Source organism: Montipora capricornis, chromosome 10 (assembly GCF_036669925.1).
Source record: "Montipora capricornis isolate CH-2021 chromosome 10, ASM3666992v2, whole genome shotgun sequence".
Lineage (NCBI taxonomy): Eukaryota > Metazoa > Cnidaria > Anthozoa > Scleractinia > Acroporidae > Montipora > Montipora capricornis.
Window position 1 is genome coordinate 51,077,987 of NC_090892.1, and position 26,797 is coordinate 51,104,783.

Below are 26,797 nucleotides of genomic sequence, written 5' to 3' on the forward strand. Positions count from 1 at the left end.
GTCGGTGCAGTGATTTTATTACCCCGGTTAGGCGGGTTACTCCACTCCACAGCTTTCACTGATGCGGCTCGATGGGTAACCCGCCTTGGTGCGGTACCCCGGGTCAGGAATGTAAAGTTAAAATATGCATGGTTAGGCAGATATGTCTCTTGCTATACGTGTTTTACCAGGCTGAACTTTTGATTGATTATAAAGCTCGACATCCTGCCTTACCTTAACATATTATTTTGACCACGTGACATGCCACGTGATCATTTTGGTTGAAATTTGGTAAATCGGCGAATTGGTAGCGAATTTCCATCCTATTGCATGATCAATAAATGAGCTATTATCAACTAAGCTTTTAACATGTTCTCAAAAATTTATCAAGCTTAAACTAGAGATATTTTGTGATTTCGATGTACGTTTTTACACGAAAGTGCGAGGTCTAACTTGTCATGTTTTACTGACTGAACAAAACAACCATCAGCTGGCCTCTTACCCTAAAAGCACCGTACTTACCGATAACCATCGACAACAGACACTTTTATTAGATTTCAAACAAAACTAAGCAGCATCTGCAGACGCAGACATAAACGCTTTATAAGACGTTGTATAGGGAATAAAATATCGTTGATTTACAACGCTAAATACTTTAAAATACCCACGTTTTTTAAGGAAGATGATGAAAACAAACTCACCTCTTGTGTGTCTGGTGTGCTTTTTCGGTATTTTCGCTGTTTCGGGCTTTTTATGCCACGACTGTTCTTCCCTTCATAAGACGGATTCAAGGCAGCACACACGGGTTTCGACCGTTTTCAACTCGGAGGCGGTTTGCGTCCAGAAAATCCATCCGATCGGAAATTTTTTCGCCCACAGTTAAGGCTCTATGATCCTTACACCCGCACAAATGTCTCTTGTTCGAAAATCCTCGAGCATTACGCTGAAAATGAGCCTTTTCCACCGCCGATTCCACGATCGCTTCTTTTTACGGACCTTGTGATATCATGGTCGGACACGGCCGCGGAAGAGGCTTAGCCGGAGCAGAGAAGCGCAGATGGTACAGAAACAAACCCCAGCGGATTACTACAACGGTACTTCTTTATGTTATGAATCAACTGGCTTCCAATGCAGATCTAATGCTTGTATAAGGTGAAGTGGTTATGCTCGTTGGTTTTGATGCTTAAGGGAACGTTTGAAGAAGCTCTCCTTCCAAATTTACGTCAAGCCCATGATTTCATTTCACTCAGTATGATTAGGCATCTTCAAACGTCCAAAACAACAGACCGATGATAGTAACTGGCAATAAATGGAGGCCAAAGATATACATCAGTCGAAATCATCTTGAGTACTTCCTAGAGAAAGGTTTTAAGGGCAGTGACATAGCGAGGATGCTCAGTGTCAGCAATAGCCTGCGAGCAGGCTCTCCGAGGGACTGGGGCTGGGGTAAACCAGCCCCAGTCCCTCGGAGAGCCTGCGAGCAGGCTATGTCAGCAATAAAACAATTTCCAGAAGACTACAAGAATTTAAATTACCAGTTCGCGCGAGCTATTCAGATATAAGTTAAGCTGAATTAGACGCTATAATGCTGGATATACTCCACGGTTTCCCAAACTGTGGCTACAAATCAATGCGGGGCCATCTTTTGTGTAAGGGTCATAAAGTTCAGGAAGAAAGGATCAGGGAGGCAATGAGGCGAGTTGACCCTAAAGGTATTGCATAAGATATTAGAGAGCTTTAGATACTAGTACGAAAACGACTACGAGTACGAGATTTTCTCATAAGACAACAGTGAGCGCGCGCAAACCATCGTCATTTTGGCGGGAAAAACTTGATGCCGTCGCCATTTTAGTACGAGGTTTTGCAAAAATGTCGTCGAATCAAAACAAGTCAACAACACGGTAGCAGTTTTGGCTTTTTTCGATGAGCAAAAAGGCTCAGTTACCATCAATAAGAATAACTGAGCAACCTATACCGCTAACAAAGAGTAAAATTAAGCGTACGGGTTATAAATTTCCTTAGTATTTTCTCTAAAAACGGGCAGTCAAAACTCGTTCTCGTTCTCGTTCTCGTCGTAGAATCTAAAGCTCTCTAATGGCTTATGAGCCCGAACGGGACTCGAACCCATGACCTCTGCGATGCCGGTGCAGCGCCCCTACCAACTGAGTCACCCAGCTGAGAGCTGGTCAATTTGTTGGGCTCATGTGTTCCCGTGAAAGGAATGAATTAATGAATTTTTTCAGGTGCACACGACAAATGCTTAAATCGGCCACCAAGTGCGACGATCATTTCTTCAGTTAATCTTCAAAACCGCACTTCATATATAATTTCTTTCATAAGCCAATATCTTATGTATTGCATTGCCTTTAGGGCCCGGGGGGGGGGGGGGGGTACTGCCATATATGGGCTATATAGGTATGTGCCGCTGGGAAGGGTATGGTTTTCAAGCAGTTTACTCTAGCATAGGGTATATAAATCAGAGCGTTTGGGTCTAGAATAGGGTATCATTTTTCACGAAACTGACCTGTTGGTTGAAGATTTTATCTAGACTAAGGAAACCAGGAATTGCTACTCAAAAATATAAAAAATTAAATCGGCAAGTTTAAATTTTCACGACTCGGCCTCAACAGCGCTGATAGACGACTATCATAAAACGCTACTGGATATTATTAACGGCCAAAAATCGAGATTCAGACGGAAATCGGTGGTATTAATACTGGTTAAAATTAAACAATTTATTGTCTTGATAATGCGTACGTATGTTCTTGGCATTGCTGGCCAAGTATAAATAAATCCTTTTTCAATAAAGAAGTTTTGTTTTGGCTTTGTTTTAGACTGTGCTAATGACCTCAGTTTCTGGAAAACAGCTACTAGGATACTCTGGAGTGATTTGGGGGGTTTACTCTAGTATAGGGTAGCAAAATCCAGCTGAAACTAGCTCTGGTATAGGCTAAGGGTTCCAGGGTCCCAGCGGCACATCCCCACCCAGAAATTACTAAAGTACCCCCTAAAGTACTCAAGATGATTTCGACTGATGTATATCTTTGGCCTCTATTTATTGCCAGTTACTATCATCGGTCTGTTGTTGTGGACGTCTGAAGATTCCTCATTGTGCCTAATCATAAGTGAAATGAGATCATGGGCTTGACGTAAATTTGGAAGGAGAGCTTCTTCAAACGTTTCCCCAAGTCTCAAAACCAACGAGCATAACCACTCCACCTTATACAAGCCATAATAAAGATCTGCATTGGAAACCAATTGATTCATAACATCAAGAAGTACCGTTTTTATGTTGCTTTCTGAGTTCTTGTGCTGTTCAATGTTGACCCTGCAGATGGACCGCCACGTATCTAGAAAAGAACACTAAGAAATAAGTGTCTTTCAATAAGCCGCTGCCCTGATCGAATGGCGTTTCTGATCCAATGACATGAAGTCCAGGAAGTTCGATCCAGTGGCATGATGTGTATCGTCCGATCGAATGGGCTACGTTCCAATGACACAAATTTAGATTCAGTAACACGAAGGTGTTGCAATGACATGAAGCCCGATCTAATGACAAAAAATCTATGATCTGATAGAATGACGTATGATCCAATAAAATGAAGTCCGATCCAATGACATGAAGTATATAATCCGATAGGATGACGTATGATCGAATGAAATATAAAAGTTTGATATAATGAGATGAAGTATATTGTCCGATAGAATGATGCGTAGTTCAGTGGCATGGCGTTAATGGTCTAATGTCATGAAACTCGATTCAATTACATTTTTGTCCCAATTTGGACAAATAAGTGTAAAATCAAACAGAAAGAACCACCGTTTTCAAGGACTGTAAATTTTTTTTTTGATGAGAAAACCCTCAGACACTGTTGAGCTAAACCCTCTCTTCCTAATTCCCCTGCATATTGTTAAAGATCACAGTCGATATCGGAAAGAACTTCCTCTATTGATTTCCTATATTCATTCTGATTTTCATGACCGTACGCGTTGCTCACTTTGCTTCCTGTGAAGTGTTTGTATATCTGGCGCCAAAACGTTCCAAAGTGGGATGGTAAACTTAAAAGTTTCATTGTCAAAACATTCAAATTTTGATCGCCCGGAAGAAAATGTTTTGTCACCCGTGTGACGAAAGTGGACAATGTCCTGTTTGAATAAAATAAAAAAAAAGTAATAAAGAGTAATTTGTCATAAAATTAAAGCAGCCTTTTAACATTCGGGAGCAGTAACCTTATTTTAGACGAATTTCTTGACTCGCGTCACACCTGACAACTGAATAAATCAGCTTGCACTTGTAAAAATAACCTAGCATGAATATTTATCCCGCTTTACATGTGCATTCCGTTCCATCGACATTTCCCTCTCCTTCTTTGTCATTAATTTTCAACTTTATTTGCGTGAGGAGCTTAGCTAAGACTTCTTCTGACTGCGGTAGCAGCGGTTTTTTATCTCAGACGTCCGAGATCGTCCGCCTTCCTCTTCAACTGCCTCTTTCACGAAAACATCGTGCACATATTTTTCTGTGAAGAATTTAACCTTTTTGACCTCATCCCTTTTTCCCACAACCTTTGAGATGATTTACGGTTATGATCGCCAACACATTTGCAAGATTTCGTAGCAATTTCGTCCACGCTGCGTTCTAGGAACACTCACATGCGGCCATCTGCCACCATCTTAAATGTTATGATTACCCAATTGAGACCACGTGACTGCGAAGCTAAAGAAATATATCAGTTCCCAGGTGATGTTTTTGATACACGCTCATATTTCCTACCAGCCAATCAAAACGCGCATCTGACAACACATAACCAATCAAAATTCCTGTGATGTCATAGCCGTGTTTCCACACTCTCATCTAAACACAGCTATTGACCAATGAGAGTGCGAGCACCATCCTAATTATTTTATAAAATAGAGTAGTATCATGCATGTATCGCTGACAAAAGTACCATAATTTCGCTTGGTTTTCTCGGTTCTAGCTACTAGTGTTGATAACATAACCAGAACCATGATACAAGAGAAAACCATGGCAGCAATGTGTAACAAATCATCTATTTATTTATTTATTTATTTATTTATTTGAGAAAATATTGGGAAGTCAACAAGCTCTACACAGGAAAGGAACGAAAGTCAAGATGATGAGAACTGCATGCCATTCATTCCTCCTATTCCACACTTAAGAATTATTTAGTCTGGTTCACCACTGAGCATATTTATCAGCAGGACACAAAGGTTTACATTATCTCGCTTTCAAGCAGTTTGTAATATTTAAGACCAATTTACGAACTACTGTAGATTGTTATTTGGATATTGATAACTTGAATCTAGACCATAGTATAAGGACCAGGGAGTCTGGTAGCTAGTATCATTGCATGAAATGTTTACTGATGTAATAGATACAAAAGCCACAAAACTTGTAACAGCCAATCATTTTCCCCTTGTAAGTACAATCATCTATCAAGCCTTATACACATGTCAATGTAAAGTAAGAGTATTGCATCCTTCGCCTCTTCCTCAGGAGCCGCACTTCCTCTGTAGGCAGTCTACTGTTTTGTATGTTATAACCCTTGATCATCTGCATTTGATGTATTCATATATTGTATTCTATATCTATAAATTGTTATTTGTAATAAAGACTGTTTAATCCCAATTGTGCAAGAGTGTATAGTGGTTATCAATAAAATCAACAAGTTTCTTGACAAATGAAAATGAGGCATCACTTTGGTCACGCATAAATGATATGCGAGTTACAGCTCAATATCACCTAAAGTAATTTTGCCTTTAAGGAGTACATCTAAATCAAATTATTGTCAACTTCCCTTCAATACCAGTATAATTATCTTTTCTAATCTTTGCTTTATAGCTATAGACTGCCTTAGTTTTTGCTCCTGCAGAAGAAATCAACTCCTTGCACTTCTGGCGGTAGATATTCTTGATCCACAGGTTCATCAAATGCGGGATTGTACTTGTAACCAGCACCGTAACCCAAATCTTTCATCAGCTTGGTTGGGGCATTTCTGATATGTAGTGGAACAGCTGGTTGTGGACCTTCCCAGCCATTCACAAGCTTCTTAGCGTCACTGTATGCACTGTATACTTCAATAGACTTTGGAGCTCTGGAAAGGTACACTGTAGCTTGTGCAAGGATTACCTGGACATCAAAAACTTGTTTGTGATACTCAACAGATTTTACTCATAACTAGGGGTGTCCTGGGGTGCTTGAGGAGTAAATGGATTAAATCATTGGGTTATGATTTGTCACTGAAAGATTATTACTTTAAATTTGACACTTAAGTTTTATTTATTATGTACCAAACAATTTTGCATTATTTTACAACAGATGCTAAAGAGATGATGCTTTAAGAGAGACAGTCAGACAGACATACATTGCGGACTTCTAATGGGTTTATTCATTATTATTGTTAAAATTTCATGTGGACCTGCTTCATACCACAACATGGGGCAAAAGTGTGACATTTTTGTCAGAAATATGCCAGTTAAAGTATTCTCAGCAGCAACAGCTTTTTTTGTACGAGAGTCACAATGATGGATTGGGTAAATAAGTCCTTGAAACATGGGTTGAAACACTCAAAGGGTGCTCTACTGGATTTTGTCACAGAAATCTTAAGGTAGGATTTTGCAGACACTTACATCACACTCTGGCATTCCAATAAAATGGCATGCCTGGTAAGCAGCAACAGCCTGGTTCAAGGCCTGCGGATCTGCCAGTCCTTAAGCATAAGATAAAATGCAGAAACTAAATGAGTGATTAAAAACACTAATAATAAGGGGATTATCACCTGAATTAAGCACTCTTTATCTTACTGTAGGTTGTAACTCTGGGTCTCTGGACCTCTGAGCTCTTTTGGTTCTCGGAAGGTCACATTGTTCATAACAAATCATGTCTTTAACATTGGTAACACTTACAAGAACATCTGAGAGGATCACTAGATTTGCTCCTCAGGAAATTTTCTTTTTGCTTTACTTTTTTAATTCTCAAAACTCTCAACTTCCTGGCCAAATCCATTTTACAAATGGACACAAAATTAACTCTGACATTTTCCACTTTTCTATCCACTGCATTGACCTAGGGAGTTACTGGTACGAAATAAATCCATAATTTTTTTAAGTGTCTACTGTCAAAAGTTTGATAATTCTTGAATGTCGAACTACTACAGTTGGCTCGGATTTACACTTATGGTAACAAGAGTATGAGAAAGAAAACAATCAACAGAAGAAAATTGAATTAAAAAGCAACCACTTACCTATATCCTCACTAGCACATCGCACTAATCTTCGAGCCACATACAGAGGGTCTTCGCCTCCCACAAGCATCCTCGCCAACCAATACAGAGCGGCATTTTCATCACTCCCTCTTATTGACTTGTGCATTGCAGAAATGATGTTATAATGTTCCTCACCATTTCTGTCATAAAGAAGATGGTTTTTTTGTAAGCCCTCTTTTACATGAGCTACACTGATCAAAACTGTTAACTTTTCATTTGATTGCTCATTGTCAGTAGGAAATTTTCCATTTTGGGAGAGTTCTCCATTTTGTTGTGAGCACAGTCTGCTTGGTAAATCAGCATCTCCTCTTTTCCTGAGCTTTGCTGAAGCCACTTGAGATTGTATTGCAACTTGGAGGCCATTCAGTGCAATTCTAGCATCACCATCGCATAAGTTTGCTAAAGCTTTAATAGCATCATCTTCTATTTCCACATGATAATCACTGTCAAGGAAATATAAAATAATGTTATTACAACTTTACCCCACTGACACCTCGAATGCCCTTGGACACCCCCAGTTGATGAGTAAAATTTTCTGGCACAAGAAATGCAGAATAAAATCTGTTAAGTCTCACTCCCAAGGGTCAAAGGGTTAAACTAGGTTTAGGTGACAATAATATTATTGTCCAGTTATACTGCTGAAACTGTCAAAATGCTGCGTTCTCACTCCATTACAACGAAGTGTCTGCAGGGCTCCTGCCTTGGGCCTCTATTATTCTCTATCTATACTAGTCAGATATTTTCCAATATTAACAACCACCCACTGAATGTCCGCTGTTTCACTCACGATACCCAACTCTATTTGGCCTTTAAACCTAATACTCTCAGTTCTCAATACATCACCCTTAATGTCATGGAAGTCTGCCTTGAGGATGCATGTCAGTGGATGATAAAAGATAAACTCAAACTGAACGACAGCACAGACTGCCTCTCCATATTCGGTAACTCGAGAATTTCCGCTACCAAAAACCTTCAGTTGGTACGTGGTTTGACTGCAAGTTTTCCATGAGTTCCCATCTTACCAGGACATGAAAGACAGCCTTTTACCACCTTTATAACATCCAGAATATTAGAAAGTACCTAAAGCGCCATTATATCCAGTAAACCTGACTACTGCAACAGACTTTTGTTTGGTCTTCCCAACTCTCAGTTAGCTAAACTTCAGAGAGTACAGAATGCTGCTACCAGAGTAGGTTTACAGTAGATTCTGTCATGTCACCCCCTTACTTGTAGAACTGCACTGGCTACCTGTCAAGTTTAGGATTGATTACAAGATTATTGTGAGTCATTACTTTCAAGGACATGAATGGCCTTGTGCCTAAATATTTATTTATTTAAGTGACCTACTTTTTGTCAAGGCCAAATCCACCTGCAGTCTCTGTTCTAATAATGAACTCATCCTGTCACCCCCGGCCGATGCAGGGGGATAGAGTGTTTGTTGGCATTACCCCCCCAACATAGGGAACATGCTTCCAAACTATCTTAGATCTGTATCTGATCTCCCTCGATCCAAGGAGCACCTTAAAACATTCCTTTTTAGAGAAGTCTTTACTTCTTACGTTTTTACTTTAGAAGTGGTCTTATTGATTATTGATACTATTATTGATTGTTAGGACTCGTTGTTATCTTAGTTTTATAAACTATTCAGATACTATTAGATCAGTAGTCTTAATTTTGCCTTTAATCATTGTACGAACTGTAAAAAGTTTTCTGTGAGGCAGTCCATGTGAAAACATAAGTTGAATGGACCAATGGTTAGTTTCTTTTGTAGTTTTGTGTGGGGGCTATCTCAGATTCTCTACCTCTAGTTCCAAAACACAAAAGCTTATAGGCTTAGCAGAAAACCTCTAGCCTAGCAATCTTAAGGTTATTATTTCTATCTGTTAATAAAATACACCAAACCTGTATTCAGATGTAAGTAGGTCTTTGTTTCTGTTCCCAGGGTTAGCTACCACACTGGTTGACATTCCCATATCGTCCATTGCATTCCGTAAGATTTGCTCTACATTATCAGAAGTGAGTTTTTCGAGGACTATGACTCTACACCGGCTAAGCAGCGCATTGTTTAGCTGAAATGACGGATTCTCTGTAGTTGCTCCAATTAATGTTATTGTTCCATTTTCAACATGTGGCAGAAATGTGTCCTGCAGAAAGTGAACAATGTACAACACACAATAAATAGACCTTATTCATGATATCACTGTTTGACTGAAACAAACAAGCACTCGATGCTTGGCAGGGGGTAAAGATATTCCATCAGTCTGTAAAGTCTCCCCTTGCTGGCCTCAATTCCATCTTCCTTCTATTCTGACCACCAAAATATGAACCGTGGCCTATTAAACTCAATCACTCAGAGTAAAAAATGGGAGGCAATTTTTTATGGACCCATTTACCAAAGGACATGAAAACTGCTAACAAAGCACTACTAGTAGTAATTAACAAAATAATAATTCTTCTTTATTATTACATTTATTTGACACGTTTTTTCAGAAAATGTTTTGTTTGTCTTACAACAGGTTGGACTGAACGCAACCATAAACTTATTTGCAATTTAAGTTTAAAATATGGATTATCACCCAGTAATTCTCCCTTACTATTTGTTTACCATTGTGGCAGTTGTCATATCCAACCAAGGATGAGAGGGACGTATACAAAACAAGGACCCCAGGTCCAATTTGGACTATCCCTGTGGACCACCCCTCATTCTGTAAAGTTACAAGCAGAAAATTCTTTAGACAAAAAGAGAGAAGTCACCCTTGCACTCTGGACACTTTCAGCAATTGTCTCTTTTAGACACCTGAAAAATTAAGGTGGCTCCAACGGGATTCGAACCCATGACCTCTGTAATGCTAGTGCTGAGCTATGAAGCCACTCAGTTGGGATAATTTGTAATTGGTGAAGGACTCGATGAATGAAAATTATGAAGGCATATTAATCCCTTTGGAGCCACCAAATAGGTGGTATAGGTGTCTATAAGAGACAATTGCTTGAATCAGTAGCCCATAACTAGGAGCGACCAACAGCCCTTTATTCCTGTCACAGCATTCACAGACCGCGACACCCACGGCGGATCTTGTGCTCACTATGATGCAGTGAAACTGGGTGGCAAAGTACTTCGTGGAAGCTTTAAAGAGAGGGGTATCTGGTAAAAGACTTAAAGTGAGATCTGACTTTATTATGTACAAGTACTTCATCTAAGAAGCAATGGTGTGGAGGGTTGAGTTGACGTCCAGCATCAACAAAGGTTGCGCCTTGCTGTATCCACTGACACCAGCAAAGGCAGTAATGAGACGAAATCTGCCAGAAGACTTTTTGATGAGGAAAGAAACACCATTAATAAACACTGCAAACACTAATATTATTGTGTCGGGTCTAATATCTTCATTGCTATACATATTTATTTATTTATTTATTGTAATTTGAATATTGTTTTGAAATCCTTTTGCTCCTTCTTCAAGCAAGTTTGCTCCTAAAAGTTAGTTTGGACCTAGGAGCAAAATTGTTCCTAGAAATGAAAAAAAAATCCTGGACCAGAACTTCCCTGTTGGCAGGATGAACTGACATGTCATTGGCAATCACGTCCACATCCAAATCTTTGACTACAAGAGCATGAAGGGTAAGAATTGCTTATCAGCATGCAAGAGAGCAAGGAGGGTCTTGACAACAGCAAGAAGGCTGACAGTATCTCCTTGTAAAGCCTGTTGAGGTGTTTTAACAACAGGGACATAGACCATAGGCCTTCAGAGCCAGTGTGTCTAAGGTAAGCTTGAGCAAGTGGTGTCTGAAGTAGGCATTGAAATGAGGAGACTGTTTGGTGCTCACACGGCACGAGACAATCCTGGCTGAAGGGAAGGAGGGCTGAAGGAACAGCTGGGTCTTTGGTCCCATCTTCAACATCAGGCTACTTGTGAGACGTGCTTTGGCGAGGAACGCAAGGTCTTCAGGAGGTAGATGGGTACATTTGCTTAAGAAGTGACTGTCATTACAACCAAGGAAGGGTTACGGTTTTGGCACACGTTGGCCATGTAGCACTCGTTGGGACCTAGAGTCCGTTCGAGTGCCCCCTCACCGTCTCATAGTAGTTTTTCTGTAGTCTGTAGAATTTTCTAAATAGACTAAATAAATAATAAATTTCAACAGACTTAACTATTAGTGGGACGAAATATACAGTGCTAGTTTTCTACCCATATGAACCATGTGTTACTTGAAGGTCATGGTTCAATTCTCACCCTGGTCAGAGTTTTTCTCAGTCCTTGTGTGGGCCCATTTCCGTTAGTAGGGCTAACGCTCCCATGGTTCATACGGGTAGAAAACTAGCACTTCACATTACCCTCTAGTAGTTAAGTCATTACAACCAGCTTGTTTGCATAAAAGGGCCAAGACTTGACTTGACACTTATTAGCGGACTGTTGGGAGCCTTTGCAGAAGGTGTTCTCTTTTTGCACACTGTAGCACGCAAGATCTTAGCATCAGCTGAGACATGGATTTCTTCCAGAAGAGGCTACACTGCTAGGAGATTTCTGGTTTAAGAGATGCAAGCCCTGGACCAGGACCTAAGCTCAGTTCCATAGCGATGTTATACCAGGCTGGGGAGAATAGTATGGATTAATCTTTACCAAGTAAGCTTTAGAGGGTAGATGATATTTCCTCAACTGTACAAGTGGTTACCCCACGGTGTGCAATAGTGCCATTCGCTACCAATAAGTTGTCCTCAATGAAGGACATACAGTGCTGGTGCAAGTCCTCAGGGCATTCGTATGGTTCAAGTTTAAATAAATTATGTGTACTTAGCTTCAGGTCCTTGTGTACTGTGTAGTATGACCGGAAAAACAGCTGTAAGTTTAACTACATTGCTATCACCTTGTGTGGAATACAGGTAGAAAAACCTTCAATGAACTGGCTTTCTCTTCATTTGAGTCGCTAGTAGTAATGTCCGCTGCTACCACGCCAGTAATGAGGACAAGACAACCAGCGAAATGTAACGGTTTAAAGGCTATAACAACTTGGTGACAACAATACGGCTCCCAAGCGAGACAAGAGGAACAACAACAAGCAAAATACGCATGCACGGCTAACATTATGCCTACTTGATGTGAAAGATCACATCAACTGGCCGGTTTGTGAGAGAAGTCTTAGTGACTCCGAGAGTTGAACCCAGACAAAAATAAATACTGTGAAATTGTTGTCAACATCAAGGTTACCAACATTACTCATTTTTATTAAAATACTTTTTTGGGCAGAGGAGTTTTAAAAAAACCATATGGAAAGGCACTGGTGAAAGAAAAACAAGGCATCTATTCAGAATTCCAAACACCTTTTGGAGGAGGAATTTCCAGAAGGAGTCTGAAAGTGTCACCTTGCCTCAGGACCAGTATTCTCTGAATTCTCTCACATTACTAATTTCATGGGGTTAAAACTGGCCTTCTTGTTTCACGACCTCTGTCAAGGCAGTCTCTACTTAAAAATATTCATAACACACACAATGTACTGTACCTGTTGCAGCTTATTGAATCTATGTATCTCATCCACAAACAAAATTGTTTTGCACTTGAACAATTGCTGATCATTCTTGGCCACTTTTACAACTTCTTAAGACTTTAACATCATTTATACCACTTGTTGTTGCAGACAGCTTCACAAACCGAGCTTTATTACTTCTCCCAGCTGAGTTGGCTATAATGTGAGCCAAAGTGGTCTGAACAAAAAATGAAATTAATTTTACTTTCTGAGCGATAAAAACAAGGCTACAAGCAAATAACCTCTTAATTCAGCAATATTATACAACATTGCAACAAACCGAATAAGTTTTGGTAGTTGTTAGACTATTTAATTTAGTTGCTAATTTTTCAAAGATTTGCAGTTGTCTGAGCCAGGAGAGAAAAACAACACTGCTCAAGGCAGGATTAAACTAAGTCATATAAAACTAAAATAAAGAATGCGACAGTCAACAACTAATTAACAACATCAATTTCAACACAACTGAACAGAAACTATGAAATTGTCTTTTTTTCCCACTATGTTCATCTCAGCTTACCTATCTTATTTAAGGGTCTCGGTGAAGGTAAATTTGGGCACCTCGCTCAAATTTTTTGTTTTTGCAAATCTTGAATCGGTGGGCTGTGAAGTATATTTTCCCAAAAAAAAAAGTTTCTGAAAAATTAATTATAAAACTGCTAAAATCGCTTAAATTTCTTTGTTTCTTGCCATGATCTGCATGCGAAAAATGATTGGCATATTATGTCAATCATGCGTGAAAGGATTGGGTGTCAATTGACAGCCTTCATGCTCGAACAATGTTTGGCTCAGCATAATTGCCTTTCAAGTTGGCGATGGAGTTGTTCAGCAGTCCCTGAACTCCACACAAAATCTTTAAGCTCCTGTCCCGACGGGTTATTAGATATTGCTTCCAAATTTTCAATTCTAATAGATGATTGTACTAACCCAAAAACCGTGTGAGAAATTTTTCGTTTGTCTTCGGAGACTGATTTTATGGCACTTCTTCTGCCCAAATTAAGTGCGAGATGAGAGTTTCCACTTTGATGTGCAATATTTCCTTCAATTCTTTACATTTCAAAAATTCCTCAGACGGTATTGGAGTGCATTCATCTGTGACTAAGGTGAATCAAAGTGCAGTGATTTTCGCAATAAAGTGAAGAGGAAGGAACTTCTGCGGTTGAGACTTGGTCGTTCTGAGTTTGAGGCCTCAAAACTAAAAGGCAATATTAAATACCAAAAAACTAAAACTTTATTCAAATAATTCAATCTATTACCGGTAGCTTTAATATGATATAATTATAGTCTTATCCTATACAAAAAATTTCATTTTTCCACAGACACCTCATTTTCCTCTACCGAGACCTTATTAAACTAACACAAATGTTAAAGGCATTTTCCAACTTCAGCCAGGGCTCTTAGGAATAGTCATCTTTTCTTTGATATTCTCCCAACTACACTCTTCTTCTCTTTCACCGTTAAAGGCTCCTGACAAAAGTTGAAACATTATTGTGCAAGGTTTGTTGAGTTGCAATGATGTCAAACCAAAAGTGGGTTATTCCACGACAAAATGCTTCATCATGGCCACCCCTCCCCTCAAGAGGTGATTTTCTGAGAATTTACATGAGATAGACCGTATTCATAAATGGCGGTCACATTTATAATTCTTTTGTCCACGTGCAAATTAGCCTACCAAGCCTCATTTTAGAGCAAGAATTCTTTTCAATTCACTGTATGGTATCGAGGCTTGGTAGGCTAATTTGCACTTTGACAAAAGAATTATAAATTGACAGCCATTTATGAATAAGGTCTACAGGATTGATCTTCTAGATAAAGGTATGGGGGGAGGGGGGGGGGGGGTAGTCTGGAAATCCAGGAGAGAGAGGGCAGTGATAAAAATCTTGTCAGGGAGGAGGAGGAGGGTTGAAATACCATTTCAGGAATTACACACTGGGGACCTTTAGATCGGAGGACGAGGACAAACAACTGCGAGTACAAGTTCCTTTCTGAGCCCGCGCACTTCAAAATGTGTTGGCCTCCAAATCTCATCTGCATGCTCAGTACGAAAAACTCCTCCTTGTAGTCGTCCTCGTCCTCCTATCTAAAAAACCCTAATGTTGGCTCACAGTAATATGAAATGCTAAATATGCCATCATGTTGGCTGTCAATGTTGCATCAAAACCCAAGATCACGTTGAGATGTTTACCTTCCCACAGCCAGGAGGTCCCCAAAAAATCATGGAGGGGATTTCCTCAGCCTCGAGCAAGGTCCTTAAGAGACTGCTACTTCCTAAAACTTTTGATTGACCAACGTATCCTTCCAAAGTCTTTGGGCGCATTAATTCAGCCAGTGGCATGAACTGACTGGTCTTAGATTTATGTCCAACTTTTTTCTGGGAAAAAGACGAACTTGAACGGTGGAAAGATACCGCCTCCTTCGTGCCTGAATGTATCGGTCCATTCAAAGAGTTTCTCGTCATCTCAGAAATGTCTTTTCCTTCATTTGACTTCAGTCTTTTGAAAGAAGTATTCTTGTTCGATTTTCCCGCCAAAGGTGGTGAATTCAAAGAGTTGTTAGATAAACTTCTTTTCCGTGCTCCTGACGGGGGGCTTGTCATCGATAAAGTATTTCCTGGTCTCTTTCCAAAGAGATCAGCAGCTTTAGCTGATAAACTATGAGTAGAAGAAGGGTTACGTTCAAGGTTTTTCATTCCAGCGATCTCATCAGCGCTCGATGCAGTTTCCTTTGATGTCAAACATTTATTTGCATGCTCGTTCACGGCACAAACCGGGAACGATACTCCACAAATCGGGCAGTCTACATTGTTAGCTTGAGGCATCATAATTTATATTCGGAAACCCCGCTAAAAAAGCTGGTTTGATTTTAAGCCTACATTTCTTTGCATGACCAATCTACATGACTTCTCATTTTCACTGGGTATTGTGTACCTTGCCATGTATGCTACTGTCTGGCGTCCATCAATGACGTCATCTACTCTTGCAGAACAACATGGCGGCTGGATTTCGATCTTATGTATGGGATCCAAGTTTAATTATTTCGCAAATTGCCGCCATTCAATGTGTTTTCTACTTATTTTTAGCATTTTGGATTTTACTTGTTGACTTCTGGACGGGATCTACACGCTCCTTAGATCAATTTTTTAGACCCAAGGTAAAAATAACAACTTGCAATTGACAGCTCAACTTTAAATTTATGATCATCGTTTTTACTGTGCTTTTAACGATCAAAATTTGTTGTTCGTAGGAACTAGAGTTTTCGTCTTTTAAAGGAAAAGTAACGATGGCAGCATTTTGTCTAAATGCTTTAACTGGGTAGGTGGAAAGAGTGCTAGTAGAGTCTTTCTCCAGTCTAGCTCTCCGTAAGCTGACGTAAGATCTAAGCTTACATACCCACGACAGAATTTTCAGAATCTCATGACGTTAGATAGTTATTAGGGCTAAAGTATTGCTATCTTCAAACTGTGTATAAATGCAGAGGTTTAAAGTTAGGTATGTAAGGACAATGATTTCGTATCCGCTTAAGTTCTTGAACTTTTGATCCAAGGTTGTCTACATGTCCTACGGGATAGAATGGTGGAATGACGAGGTGGAATGGTGGAACGGCGCAATGCATGGAATATTGTAAAATACGGAAAAAAATCGAATATTTTGAAACGCGGAATATATGGAACATTCTAAAACACGGAATGTACGGAATATTCTTAAACGCGGGATGAGAGGAAAGTCTATATATAAATATTAATTTTACATTTCCTAGCGACATGTCCTCGCGGGATATCCTCATACGTTCGCCGAATTTGAGTGTCATTTCTCAAAAATTCACCGAGGAAGGCGATCCTGAAATCCATGATAAAGCTTTCTCAACATGATTTGTGCAAGAAACCAGATTAAAGGAATTCGAAGCATTGGAGTCTATTCAAATCTACCAACCAGCGCAACGGGACTGTTGGCTTGCCAACGGTCACGTTCACTGAAGCTCAAGTTCAGCGAAGGTATGAGGACATCCCTAATCGATCGGATGCTAGTGAGAATTTCACTGCTTTGGCGTCAGTTCCCGCTTGAACAAGACGAGGTCATTGGCTGGTGGCTCGGTGTTGCCTGCCTTGTCAATTTTCTTGACTCTCTAACTGGTGTTCGAGAAAAGATCTCGCAAAATGATGCCTAAAACAGCTCGAAAAGACAAAAAAAACATAACACAGGACTCGGTTGACACTTTGTTTGATCTTTCGTTGATTTATTTGCTTTCAAACTTTATTGCCGAGCAAATCTCAACCGCTGTAATGTATCTATCCTTCTACAGATCGATAACAACAACACCGACAGAAGATGGTCCGCCTGTGACCGATCATAACAACATCTGCTGGGAAATCGTGTATGAACAAATCAGGTTTTGTAAAAAAGACCTTAAAAAGGGCATTGACTTAGCAAATCAGCTTGAAAAGTAAACGATAACATGTCATACATTATGTTTTTAAGGCAATTGAGACACTTACCATCGTCTTTCTCCATTTTTCCTTAGACTGTAAGTGTAGGAAAGTGCATCTGCGATGTTTCGGCACAGTCCAAGTGGCACAAAAACGGAAGAAGGGAAACATATTGCCCAGGGGTGAACTCCTCTCTGTAACTCATTTATATATCTTTTGTCGCGAGGAAATGTAAAATTATCACCCGAAGTTATGTTATCCTACCTAGACTACTCACAGGCAAAAAATGCAATCTTTATATCCTTTTTTAAAAGACTTTCCTCTCATCCCAGGTTTTAGACTATTCCGTATGTTCCGTGTTCAAAATATTCGATTTTTCCACGTTTTAGAATATTTCGTGCATTCTGCAATTCTGCCGTTCCGCCATTCCATCCTGTCATTCCACCATTCTGTGGAATAGGGTCACCCCATTCAAGGTGATCCATGTCCTGTGCAAGTCATCCTTTCCTCTAGCCACCACTGTGTTGACACTGGCAGCTCATCATCATCTTTTCCTTTTCCCTCTGAGGGAAATAGGGCCCACTGGTAGCTCACAAAGCTTTAAATTTGTTAATTTACTATAGGAGATTCTTGCATAGACTTTCTATTGATCGGCATGCAACCAAAAGCTGAAGGATCAGTGCAAGTGAGGACGAGGAGGCTACATGTACCTTCACAAGTCACATTTGAAATCCATTCACTTCATCAAAGCACTCACTGTCTTTGCTAAAATCTTTTTAGAAACCCTGTAGCACCTGTACTGTATTGTTTAATTCACTACTTATCTTTTCCAACACAAACTGAGGGACTTCCTGTTGTCATTCCAAGAAGTTCTTTCAGTATTGCGGTAATAACTACAGACTGTATGGCAGAATAGTGACATACTCATGATTAACTTGAGGGGTAAGCCCAGTTATGAGTGTCCTCATCCTCCTCCATTGTGTTCCAGGTTCAAGTCCTAGATTCTACTCAGCAGAGAGGCTTTCTCCAGATATTGCAGTTTCCCCCTCACACCAAAAATCAAGATATTCATTTGCAGAGCACTTTGTCTTTTTGCCCATCTGTGTGAACTTGTCATGTATAACATAATTAGTGGTTATCACATTAATTTTATTTTTTATGAAAGTCAAGACCCCTTGTTGTCATTACTGTTGAATAATCTTTGCACAATAGATGTACATGTAAATTGACTGTGTATTTTTGCTTTGCTACAGGGCAGGTGGATTGTGGGTGATAGTTAGAAGAGCCAAGCAAGTAAGTTTTTTTATGTATAAAAAATGATTTGCCACCCATGGTGGATACTCTACCAAAAAAGTGATTTTTCTGCATTGGAAATGGATGATGAATGAAAACTACTGGCTAACTATAAAAAGGGGTGTTCCGTAGTTTTTTTTTCTTTTGTGGATGTAGAGATTGTTAACACATTGACTCCTAAACTGTCCCTCATTGAAGAGGAAAATCATCTGGTGTGAGGCATTAGAACAAGTAAAATCAATCAAGTCTCACTCCCAGGGGTCAATGGGTTAAATGAAAGGATTCATTTGAGGTGTTAGTGCCAAAACCATCAGTATTATTTTAAGCTACATGTAGGTTAAAATCTCACCTTTCTGTAGGGCATTATTTTTTATCATAGGTTGTAATAGTCTAATTTATCAATTCTTGTCTAAACATTTATCATGTCATCATTGAAATCAGCCCCCCCCCCCCCCCCCCCCCACCCACCCCCTCCCTTTTCAATGTAGAATTTGCTTACTAGCCCTGACTCTGCAACAATGTTCAACACCACACCAATGTTGTGGTATCACATGAAACATCAATATTAATATTATTGTTTAAAGTGGTACTATGATCAAAAAATCATTTCCTTTTTTTCTTCAGATTTTGAAAGCGTGTTCGCTTAACACCTAACTGGCAAAATTTTGAGTTTTATCCGAAGGCCGTTTATTTTGAGTGTTAGTTTTGGATTTCGAGGTCCGCCATTACTCACGTTCAAAACTGGCCGATTGGACCTCAGAGGGTTGGATCTAGAGAAAATGACGTCATTTACTCACTAGCTTAAAATTTCAGCGTGTAAACGCAATTTATTATATATGCAAAACACGGGTTGAAAAGTCTGAAAGCCCGAAACTCCCGTGCTGCATATTAATTAGGCCGCGTACACACGCATTGCATTCTTAAACTAGTGAGTGTTTGACGTCATTTTCTCCTCGACCCAGCTCTCTCAAGATTTTAAAGTTAGTAATGGCCGACCAATAAATAAGAAAATTCCAGCAAAAATAAACAGGTGTCTTTATAAAATCAGAACTTAAAACTTGGGTGAGTTAGTGTTTAGTTAACATAGTTTTGAAATCCAAAGGAAAAACAAAATGCACTTATTATATGTCATTATTGGTCACCATAGAAACTGGAAAGCTGTCTAAAACACCCTATCTCTTGTACACCTCAAGAACCAAGTCTGTGGTACCCATTTTTTCCCTGTTGGAAAGTGATCAGCAGGATGAAACTGTTCACAAAGTTATTTATTTTGTCGATTTTCAGGTTAAACCACCTTGAATTTTCACTTTTTACTAGAGTTTCAACTTAACCTGCTAATCTCTCTCCATTTCCCATCCCATTTTTTTTATAAGACAAAATGTAGGGAATTTTTAGATGGCACTCCTGTAGCTATGGTAACCGACAAGTATTACATCAGAATGTTGAGCAATGATGGTACCATAACACAGCTCTTTGGTGATCCAGTGTAGTGGAGTCGACCTTTCTCATTGGTAGTTTCTTCAGAGTGGTTTAATAACCCTTACCCCTAAACCGGCCATACTTAGTATTTTACTGTCTACAGCCAGACGATTTTACTCGTCAATGGGGAACATCCGTGAGTCAATGGGTTAAGCTGCCTTAAGCTAGGCAGCATCCAAAAAGGGTGCCCTCTCTTGGATGTCATTGTCATACAGGCCTTGAATCGGGAAAGATCTTGTAAGGAAATTCATCAGTTCACAGGACTTATATGAAACTTAACACATTTTTCCTTTCAGTGCCTGGACTTTGCAGCCACTGCACATTTTATTCATCTTATAATCTGTGCTATTTACTCTGGTTTTCCATCAACTTTGACATGGTGGCTTTTAAATATAACATGTATGGCACTGATGGCAGTCATAGGAGAATTTGCTTGCATGAGAACTGAACTCAAAGCAATACCAGTATCAGTTGCTTCAGTGAAGTCGACAGTCTGATGCTACATACTGATGACAAGAGAGCCTTCTTGCACTCAGAGCCACACTACTTACAAGTGCAGTCAGACACAGAGAAAGTTCAAGGTTGCTTTTGAATGGTTGCAACTCAGACAAAGCACTTTGTGGTTCACAGAGCCTCATGACTTTTTTTGGAACCATCCAGTCAATCTTTGGTTTTGATTAGTCATACATTACATGTACCGGTGGTATACATGATTTCTACCTGCCATGGTCTATTAGGACCAGGTTTCAAAATTTAAGCCAGCAATGAGATGGGCCAACAAAATCTTAAATACCGGTATAGGACCAAGATTCATGCATGCTGTGGAATATAAGATTGGAAAAAGCACAAGAACAATGAGAGGTCAGCCTTTTGACTTTGCACAAATATTTGAAGGAAAGAGAATTAAAGAATACTGTGGTTTACACAATGACATAAAAATTTACTTTCTCCCAGATGCAATAAATTAATATAATACAATCAGTGGAATAATTTATTCACTAGAAAAATAAATAATTCAATAACTGCACTATCAACATTAAGCTTGCTAAATCATGCTGTGTGTCAAAAACAAAATATATAATAGAGTAATGACACTTTAGATCCACAGAGATTGGTGTATCATTGGCAAGACAATAAAATTTTTTGAAACTCTTTGAAGGGAAAATATCTGTTTACAAACTCCTTTTGTTTCTCAAATGTGCTGACCATAGGTAACCTTGTTTCAACAGCCAATAACAGTTTGATAGGCACAGTGGTAATAATATTATACGTGACATCACTGAAATCTTCCTTGTATTGATTATATAGTAATTAACGCTCATGTTAATTAATGTATTTGAAATTAATGCAACTTAAATTAATGCGATTTGAAGAGAATTTTGCTTCCCAATAAAGGAAACTAATGCAAAAGGGGGGGGGGGGGGTGGGGTAGAATTTCAAAATGTGCAAAATTAACTGAGGGGTTTCATTAAGTTTTAAAGTAGAAGGGACCTTGTGATAGAGTAAGCGGGCACCCCTATATACAGTCTGGATTTGGATCTTGAGACTTCCTTTGAGCAAAGGTGGGTATTGTACTCACGGGTGCTAGTATCTGGGTCCCGGCTTCTAATAAAACCCCTGCTAACGCATCTGCTACACCCCCCAAAAAAGAATTCGTTCAGAACACGAAGAAAATGCAGTTGACATACAGTAAACAATTTACTAATTTGAGATATTGGTGTAAAATAAAGTGTGCAAATAAAATCTATTGTTTGGCTAGGTGACAAAAATCGCTGGAGATTGTCAGATTTGGGGGAAAATGCACAATATTTTATTACTTAGCAGCATGGAAATTGCCGTTAACACAAACAAACGCAAATTTTCAAATTTCCATTAATTTACTATAATAAAGAACTCGTCAACTGGAGTCATACTGAGGCACTTGAGGATTGAACAGGTTAGAATGTCTACTTGATTGTGCTGTGATAACTGATCACAACTGCATTTGTATTCAAGATTTGTCCCACCAAAGAAGAGTTTCATAGTCTATTATCATTATTATTATTATTATTATTATTATTATTATGCCTTCTTTTGACACACAACACACAAATTCAAATTCCTTGATACACTGTACAAACTGTAAATATAAATTTATGATTCTAATAAATAATGCTTGTAAAAATCTGTTTAAAAAAAAAATACACCAGTTTATAAAACACCTTAAAAAATACCACTTTCATTTCTGGAATTATGAAAGTTTACACACAATCAGTCACACAACAAATACTAAATTACATTGTTTCTTAATCAGCCACCTATTCCACTTATGTGATGCCATGTGGTGTTGACTGCAACAAATTAAAGAGCAGGGGTTTCTCCATCTGTGAAATAAAAGTAAAAACAAGATCAGATGGTCTTGTTGAAATTATCAACATTACTTGTCACAGCACTCAAAATCTGAATCACTTGTGTTGCTCAAAGGCTCAATAACATGGGCATGCCAAATGTAAGTTGATTTTGCTGTCCCCAAGGAAAATAGTCAATTGTCCATGAATTTATTGCTAAGTAACTACCTGGATACAATGCAGAAATCAACAATAATTTTTTGAACAAAGTCTTGATTGTCAAGGAAAAAGGAACCTAAAGTCCCCAAAGAAAAACCTTTGAAAGCAGAGTACAGAACCAACAAATTCAACCCATGAATGAATTAAATGAAAGAGAGAAGTGATTCTCGCAGTTATCTGGACAATTCAATTATTATTGTCTCTTAAAGCCACTTGAAAAATTCAGGTGGTTTCGACTGGATTCAAACCCATGACCTAGACAATGATGCCAGTGCAATGCTGTACCAACTGAGCCATGAAGCCACTCAGTTGGGAGCATGTCAATTTGTTAGGCTCGTGTTTTCCTGTGAAAGGAGTCAATCGATGAAAGATCATAAATGCATTATTTGAAGTGGGGGCTGTATATGAAAAGAAGAAAGGTTATAGACACCACTATGCCCACACTTAAATTAAGTAAATATAAATATTAATTAACGACCCCTCCCCACAGGGGGTTTTCGGAGCCAATGAGACAAATCATTCAAACTAATACAAGAAATCTTTAAGAATCCCAACAGACAGAACAGTTTTGCTTTCAAACAATGGCAACATGCTGAATATGAAACTAAATCAACAGCTGTACTGAAAATTACGTTCAATACTGAACTGAGTTCCAGTCTGGAATAAAAATCAAGCAAAAATGATAACAAATTAATAATGGTAAAATCAACCCTTGAAGATTGTTTTTACTACCTGAATTGATAATAGTTGTATCTGCACCTCGATTGAGAAGGAAGGTTTTCATTTTAGCCTTGTGAAACAAAAGAAATAACCACTTGTTAAAGAGTCTGCCAAACAAAAATGTCTGAACAACAGAAGTGAGAAGGAATCTCAACTATAAACCTCAGTGAAAGACAATCTAAGTGAGGTATTGAATGTGTGTGGGAGTGCAAGTTTATGTCATTCTTAACTTACAGGGTGGTTACTGAATGTTACCTGGTCATATTGGCAAGCAATGTGCAATGCAGTGTTTCCAATAAGGTCTTGCCTGTTGATCTATATTAATAACAGAGAAAAGGGATAACAGGTACTCTAGCTTATGTTAAAGAACCCACAAACTATGGAAAGAGAATGACACAGGGTTACCAGCTTTGTGGTCAGGACTTGAAATGAGTCCAAGATCACTTTGTAGCTTGCTCTGCAAGCTACTTTCCTCAAGTAAGTATTTAACCCTTTCACTCCTGTGGGGTTCTCCATTGACGAGTAAAATCGTCTATCATTAGACAGAGTAAAATCTATAAGTGTCACTCTTGGGAGTGAAAGGGTTAATCTGAGCAGGTATTGGTATTTTGGAAAAGGGTCATTCCACATTACAGACATTACATTCAGAGAGCAATTTTCATCCTTTACATCTTTTTCGTATAAACAACTGTCATATGTTAATCTAATTACCAGTATAAAAATAGTGGACATTACAAAAAAACCCTATGATTTTACAGGTTCACTTGACACTTCTATTCCTGTGAATTTACAACAGTAATATTGATACTACAATAATGAGGAGAATTGAGGTGGATAACAGTTTATAAAAATCTAGTTGTTTGTTTAATAGGTTTTGAGCTGGCTGTTAAATTCTGTGTTACGGACATTGCACTGTATTTAACACAATTCAAGTGAAAAGTTATTGAGTTGAGATAATATTTTGGTTTATTTATGGTCTTGTGGTGATTGACGATGTTAAATTGTTAAAAAATGTCAAAAAAAGTTCATATTTTTAAAAATAATTTTAAAGCTTTTCTTTGCAGTACATGGTTGTGAACTTTAGGATCCTGTAAGTCTGTGGATGACCTCATATAGAGCATGCTCAGTAGAATTCAGTGTAATTGTAGCCTGCTATACAGCCGCCTCTCTCTTGGACCGATCTGCGAGAGCCCCTCTCGCTGATCGGCCCAAGCGGCGGTTAGCCATAAGAGGCGGCTGTATTAGCAGGCTAGTGTTATTGAGCATATTCCAACTAGAGGTTCCGCTGTCTCTTGTTTGTCCCTGTACACATTTCCAGTTCTGTCACCATTTCATTGCTCTAAAATGATGCACAAGATACTATAGCTGTAAGATACTGATAACAAAAGCAGCTTTACCCTACTGCCTTACCTCTACCAACTCAATTCAGGAAAGGCCAGATCCCAACATATTTTTTCGCTAAAAAAAATCTTTGCACCTGTTCAAAACACATTGCAGCCATTGTTTCCTTTTTCTAACAAATCCTGCCTTCAAAACTTGCAAAAAGCCAAGCATCTTCTTTTCACGACCAAGTTCGTAGGGGAGTGGGTCTATTCCTGATTTGCCATCACATTCTACTTTGCATGCATGTTTACAAAGAGTTAATTCAATGTAAATCAGTTTGTGTCGTCAAATCAGGATAGACCCACTCCCCTTCTGACTTGGCCGTGAACAGAATATCCTTGGTTTTTCGCAAGTTTTGAAGCCTATAAAAAGGCAGGATTTGTTAGAAAAAGGAAGAAAAGGCTGCAATGCGTTTCAAACCTGTGCAAAGATTCATCTTAGCGAAAAAAATAATTTGGGGTTAGGGGCACTTTACAAGAACTTTGTATCAACCTCATCAATCATTATAATAGAATAAAGGCTGTAATAATTATTATTATTCACTGCACCTCTGCTCCATACTCTAAAAGAACTCTTGCAGCGTCAATGGAGCCATATTCAGCAGCACCATGGAGAGGGACACCCTAAACATAGCATCCAGATTAATAGTCCCCAATATCCTTTCGTCCTTCAGCATTTGGATGTACAGCGTATTAACGTTTTCATTACATTTTAAAGTATATGGCAAATTATGCATTACACTGAGCTTGGATAAAAGTGCCAGAAATAATCAAATAACTCAGACCTGTAATATTTCATCTTTTACATTCGGATCCATTTTCCCATCAGTCAACAGGTACATGACTACCTGGAGAAGTAATAGAAGATTATTGATTTATGATGAATTCATTCAGGGAAAGATGTTATGGCTAATTTTTGTATTTGGCTATAGAGAGCTGAGTCATCATTGACTGCTATGAAATATGGTTAAGTTCACAGATGAGTAAACAATTAATAGTAGTGTATACTAAAACAGTGGATAGCATTGAAGGCATGCTCTGACTGGCTACTCAAACTCCCAATATTTTTTGCTATGCACCTCCAAGCAACTTGCCCAGGATTTGTGCCCAAAAATATTGTAATTGTTGGATGAATAAATGAGTTAAAATCATCTTTTTGTGCTAGCTTATCTCACTGTTATAGAATGATACTAAAAACAACTATTCACCTCAATGTTAGTGGCTAGTGGTGGATATTTGCCTTGCCACTTCACGGCTTAGTAAATATCCATCCCTAGCCACCTCCACTTCCACGAACACAACTGATTAGTCAGTACAATACCTTTGAGGAATTTCTCTCCGCTCCAAGATGTAGGATTGTCTTGTTGTCTTGAACTCGGGTAAATCTAATGTTCTTCTCTTCACGTAAATGTTTAACCTAAAATGTGTTACAGAAAATTTCAAGTTGACAACAGAAAGTTGACCAGCAACAAGCTACCAAAGCAGAAGTCTTAAATATTGAAGTGTTGAATATACTGTTTTTGACATTTACCACATCAATATCATCCACTTTTACTGCCTCCCACAAGTCCCAGTACTCATCTTCATTTGCAAGATCCAAGCCCTGGGAAAACGTCAAGCATCATCACTTACAACAACGACTCAACTTGACTATAAATAATTACTATTCAAAATGACATATCAAGGATGTGGTATTCAGTTTGGTTCAGTAAGAACAAAATTACCATCTTACGGTACACCTGTATTAAAGTCTGGCTAAGGGCAATAGGAGAAATGCTGAGATGCACAAAAAGAACAACTGCATTGAAGCAATCATCTCCTTCAGAGCATTATCACAAGAATGTACATGTACCATTTCAATAATCTCAGTCCTGGCAGCATTGCAGGGCAATGATTATTACCACCTGGGACCCGTTTCTCGAACATCCCAAAAACTTTTTGGCCCGAGAAGCAATTATAATGAAACTACCATTTGCTTGTTTTGACAAGCAACTTTCTTTTGACAAGTTTTCAAAATTGCAAAAAGCAAAATTAATGATTCTTAAGTTTGACGACTTAAAATCCCTCTGTTCATAAGATACAGAGGGAGTTGTGAGACCCGATAAGGGCCCAAAACATTTCAGGAGTTTCAAGAAACAGGCCCCTGAACCTAGTTGAATGACCTTGCTTCCACAA

The 26,797-nt window shown here is 38.8% G+C and overlaps 4 protein-coding genes across 9 annotated transcripts in view; 2 read left to right on the forward strand and 2 right to left on the reverse strand.

The window, feature by feature from the left end:
• Nucleotides 1–9,230, forward strand: part of LOC138018850 (acyl-coenzyme A synthetase ACSM4, mitochondrial-like) — a 49,436-nt gene extending 40,206 nt beyond the window's left edge. Inside the window, exon 16 of one of the 3 annotated variants that reach the window (XM_068865531.1) lies at nucleotides 9,208–9,230. In XM_068865531.1, the coding sequence (XP_068721632.1) occupies nucleotides 9,208–9,213 (6 nt within the window). In that variant the 3' untranslated portion in view covers nucleotides 9,214–9,230. Of the gene's footprint in view, nucleotides 641–5,063; nucleotides 5,198–9,207 lie in introns of those variants that run through there. The other 2 variants (XM_068865530.1, XM_068865529.1) reach the window with 2 other exon arrangements.
• LOC138018847 (ATPase WRNIP1-like) lies at nucleotides 5,021–15,702 on the reverse strand. The gene is given in 7 exon segments (XM_068865526.1): nucleotides 5,021–6,130; nucleotides 6,631–6,710; nucleotides 7,245–7,708; nucleotides 9,168–9,409; nucleotides 12,759–12,854; nucleotides 12,856–12,960; nucleotides 14,965–15,702. Coding segments are annotated over 7 exon segments (1,899 nt in total). The 5' UTR covers nucleotides 15,601–15,702; the 3' UTR covers nucleotides 5,021–5,854.
• Nucleotides 15,703–15,737: 35 nt separating this feature from the next.
• LOC138018853 (protein SYS1 homolog) lies at nucleotides 15,738–21,128 on the forward strand. Of its 2 annotated transcripts, XM_068865536.1 has the most exons (5): nucleotides 15,738–15,929; nucleotides 16,023–16,090; nucleotides 17,079–17,150; nucleotides 18,456–18,495; nucleotides 20,271–21,128. In XM_068865536.1, exons 1-5 carry the CDS (start codon nucleotides 15,768–15,770, stop codon nucleotides 20,469–20,471), a joined length of 543 nt encoding a protein of 180 aa, XP_068721637.1. In that variant the 5' UTR covers nucleotides 15,738–15,767; the 3' UTR covers nucleotides 20,472–21,128. The 2 variants fall into 2 exon arrangements, with proteins under 2 accessions (XP_068721637.1, XP_068721639.1); XM_068865538.1 differs by lacking the exon at nucleotides 17,079–17,150 and having other exon boundaries at nucleotides 15,740–15,929.
• Nucleotides 20,894–26,797, reverse strand: part of LOC138018846 (5'-nucleotidase-like) — a 52,089-nt gene continuing 46,185 nt past the window's right edge. For all 3 annotated transcript variants that reach the window (XM_068865521.1, XM_068865523.1, XM_068865522.1), the window contains one exon: nucleotides 20,894–22,337. In XM_068865521.1, the coding sequence (XP_068721622.1) occupies nucleotides 22,315–22,337 (23 nt within the window). In that variant the 3' untranslated portion in view covers nucleotides 20,894–22,314. The remainder of the gene's footprint in view (nucleotides 22,338–26,797) is intronic.

Bases quoted from the DNA above. Each gene is read 5' to 3' on its own strand.
- LOC138018853 (XM_068865536.1), top strand. From the start codon at position 15,768: ATGGCGGCTGGATTTCGATCTTATGTATGGGATCCAAGTTTAATTATT. The intron at 16,091-17,078 runs GTAGGTGGAAAG...ATCCTTCTACAG, and splicing joins TGTCTAAATGCTTTAACTGG to ATCGATAACAACAACACCGA. The intron at 17,151-18,455 runs GTATGAACAAAT...GCTTTGCTACAG, and splicing joins AACATCTGCTGGGAAATCGT to GGCAGGTGGATTGTGGGTGA.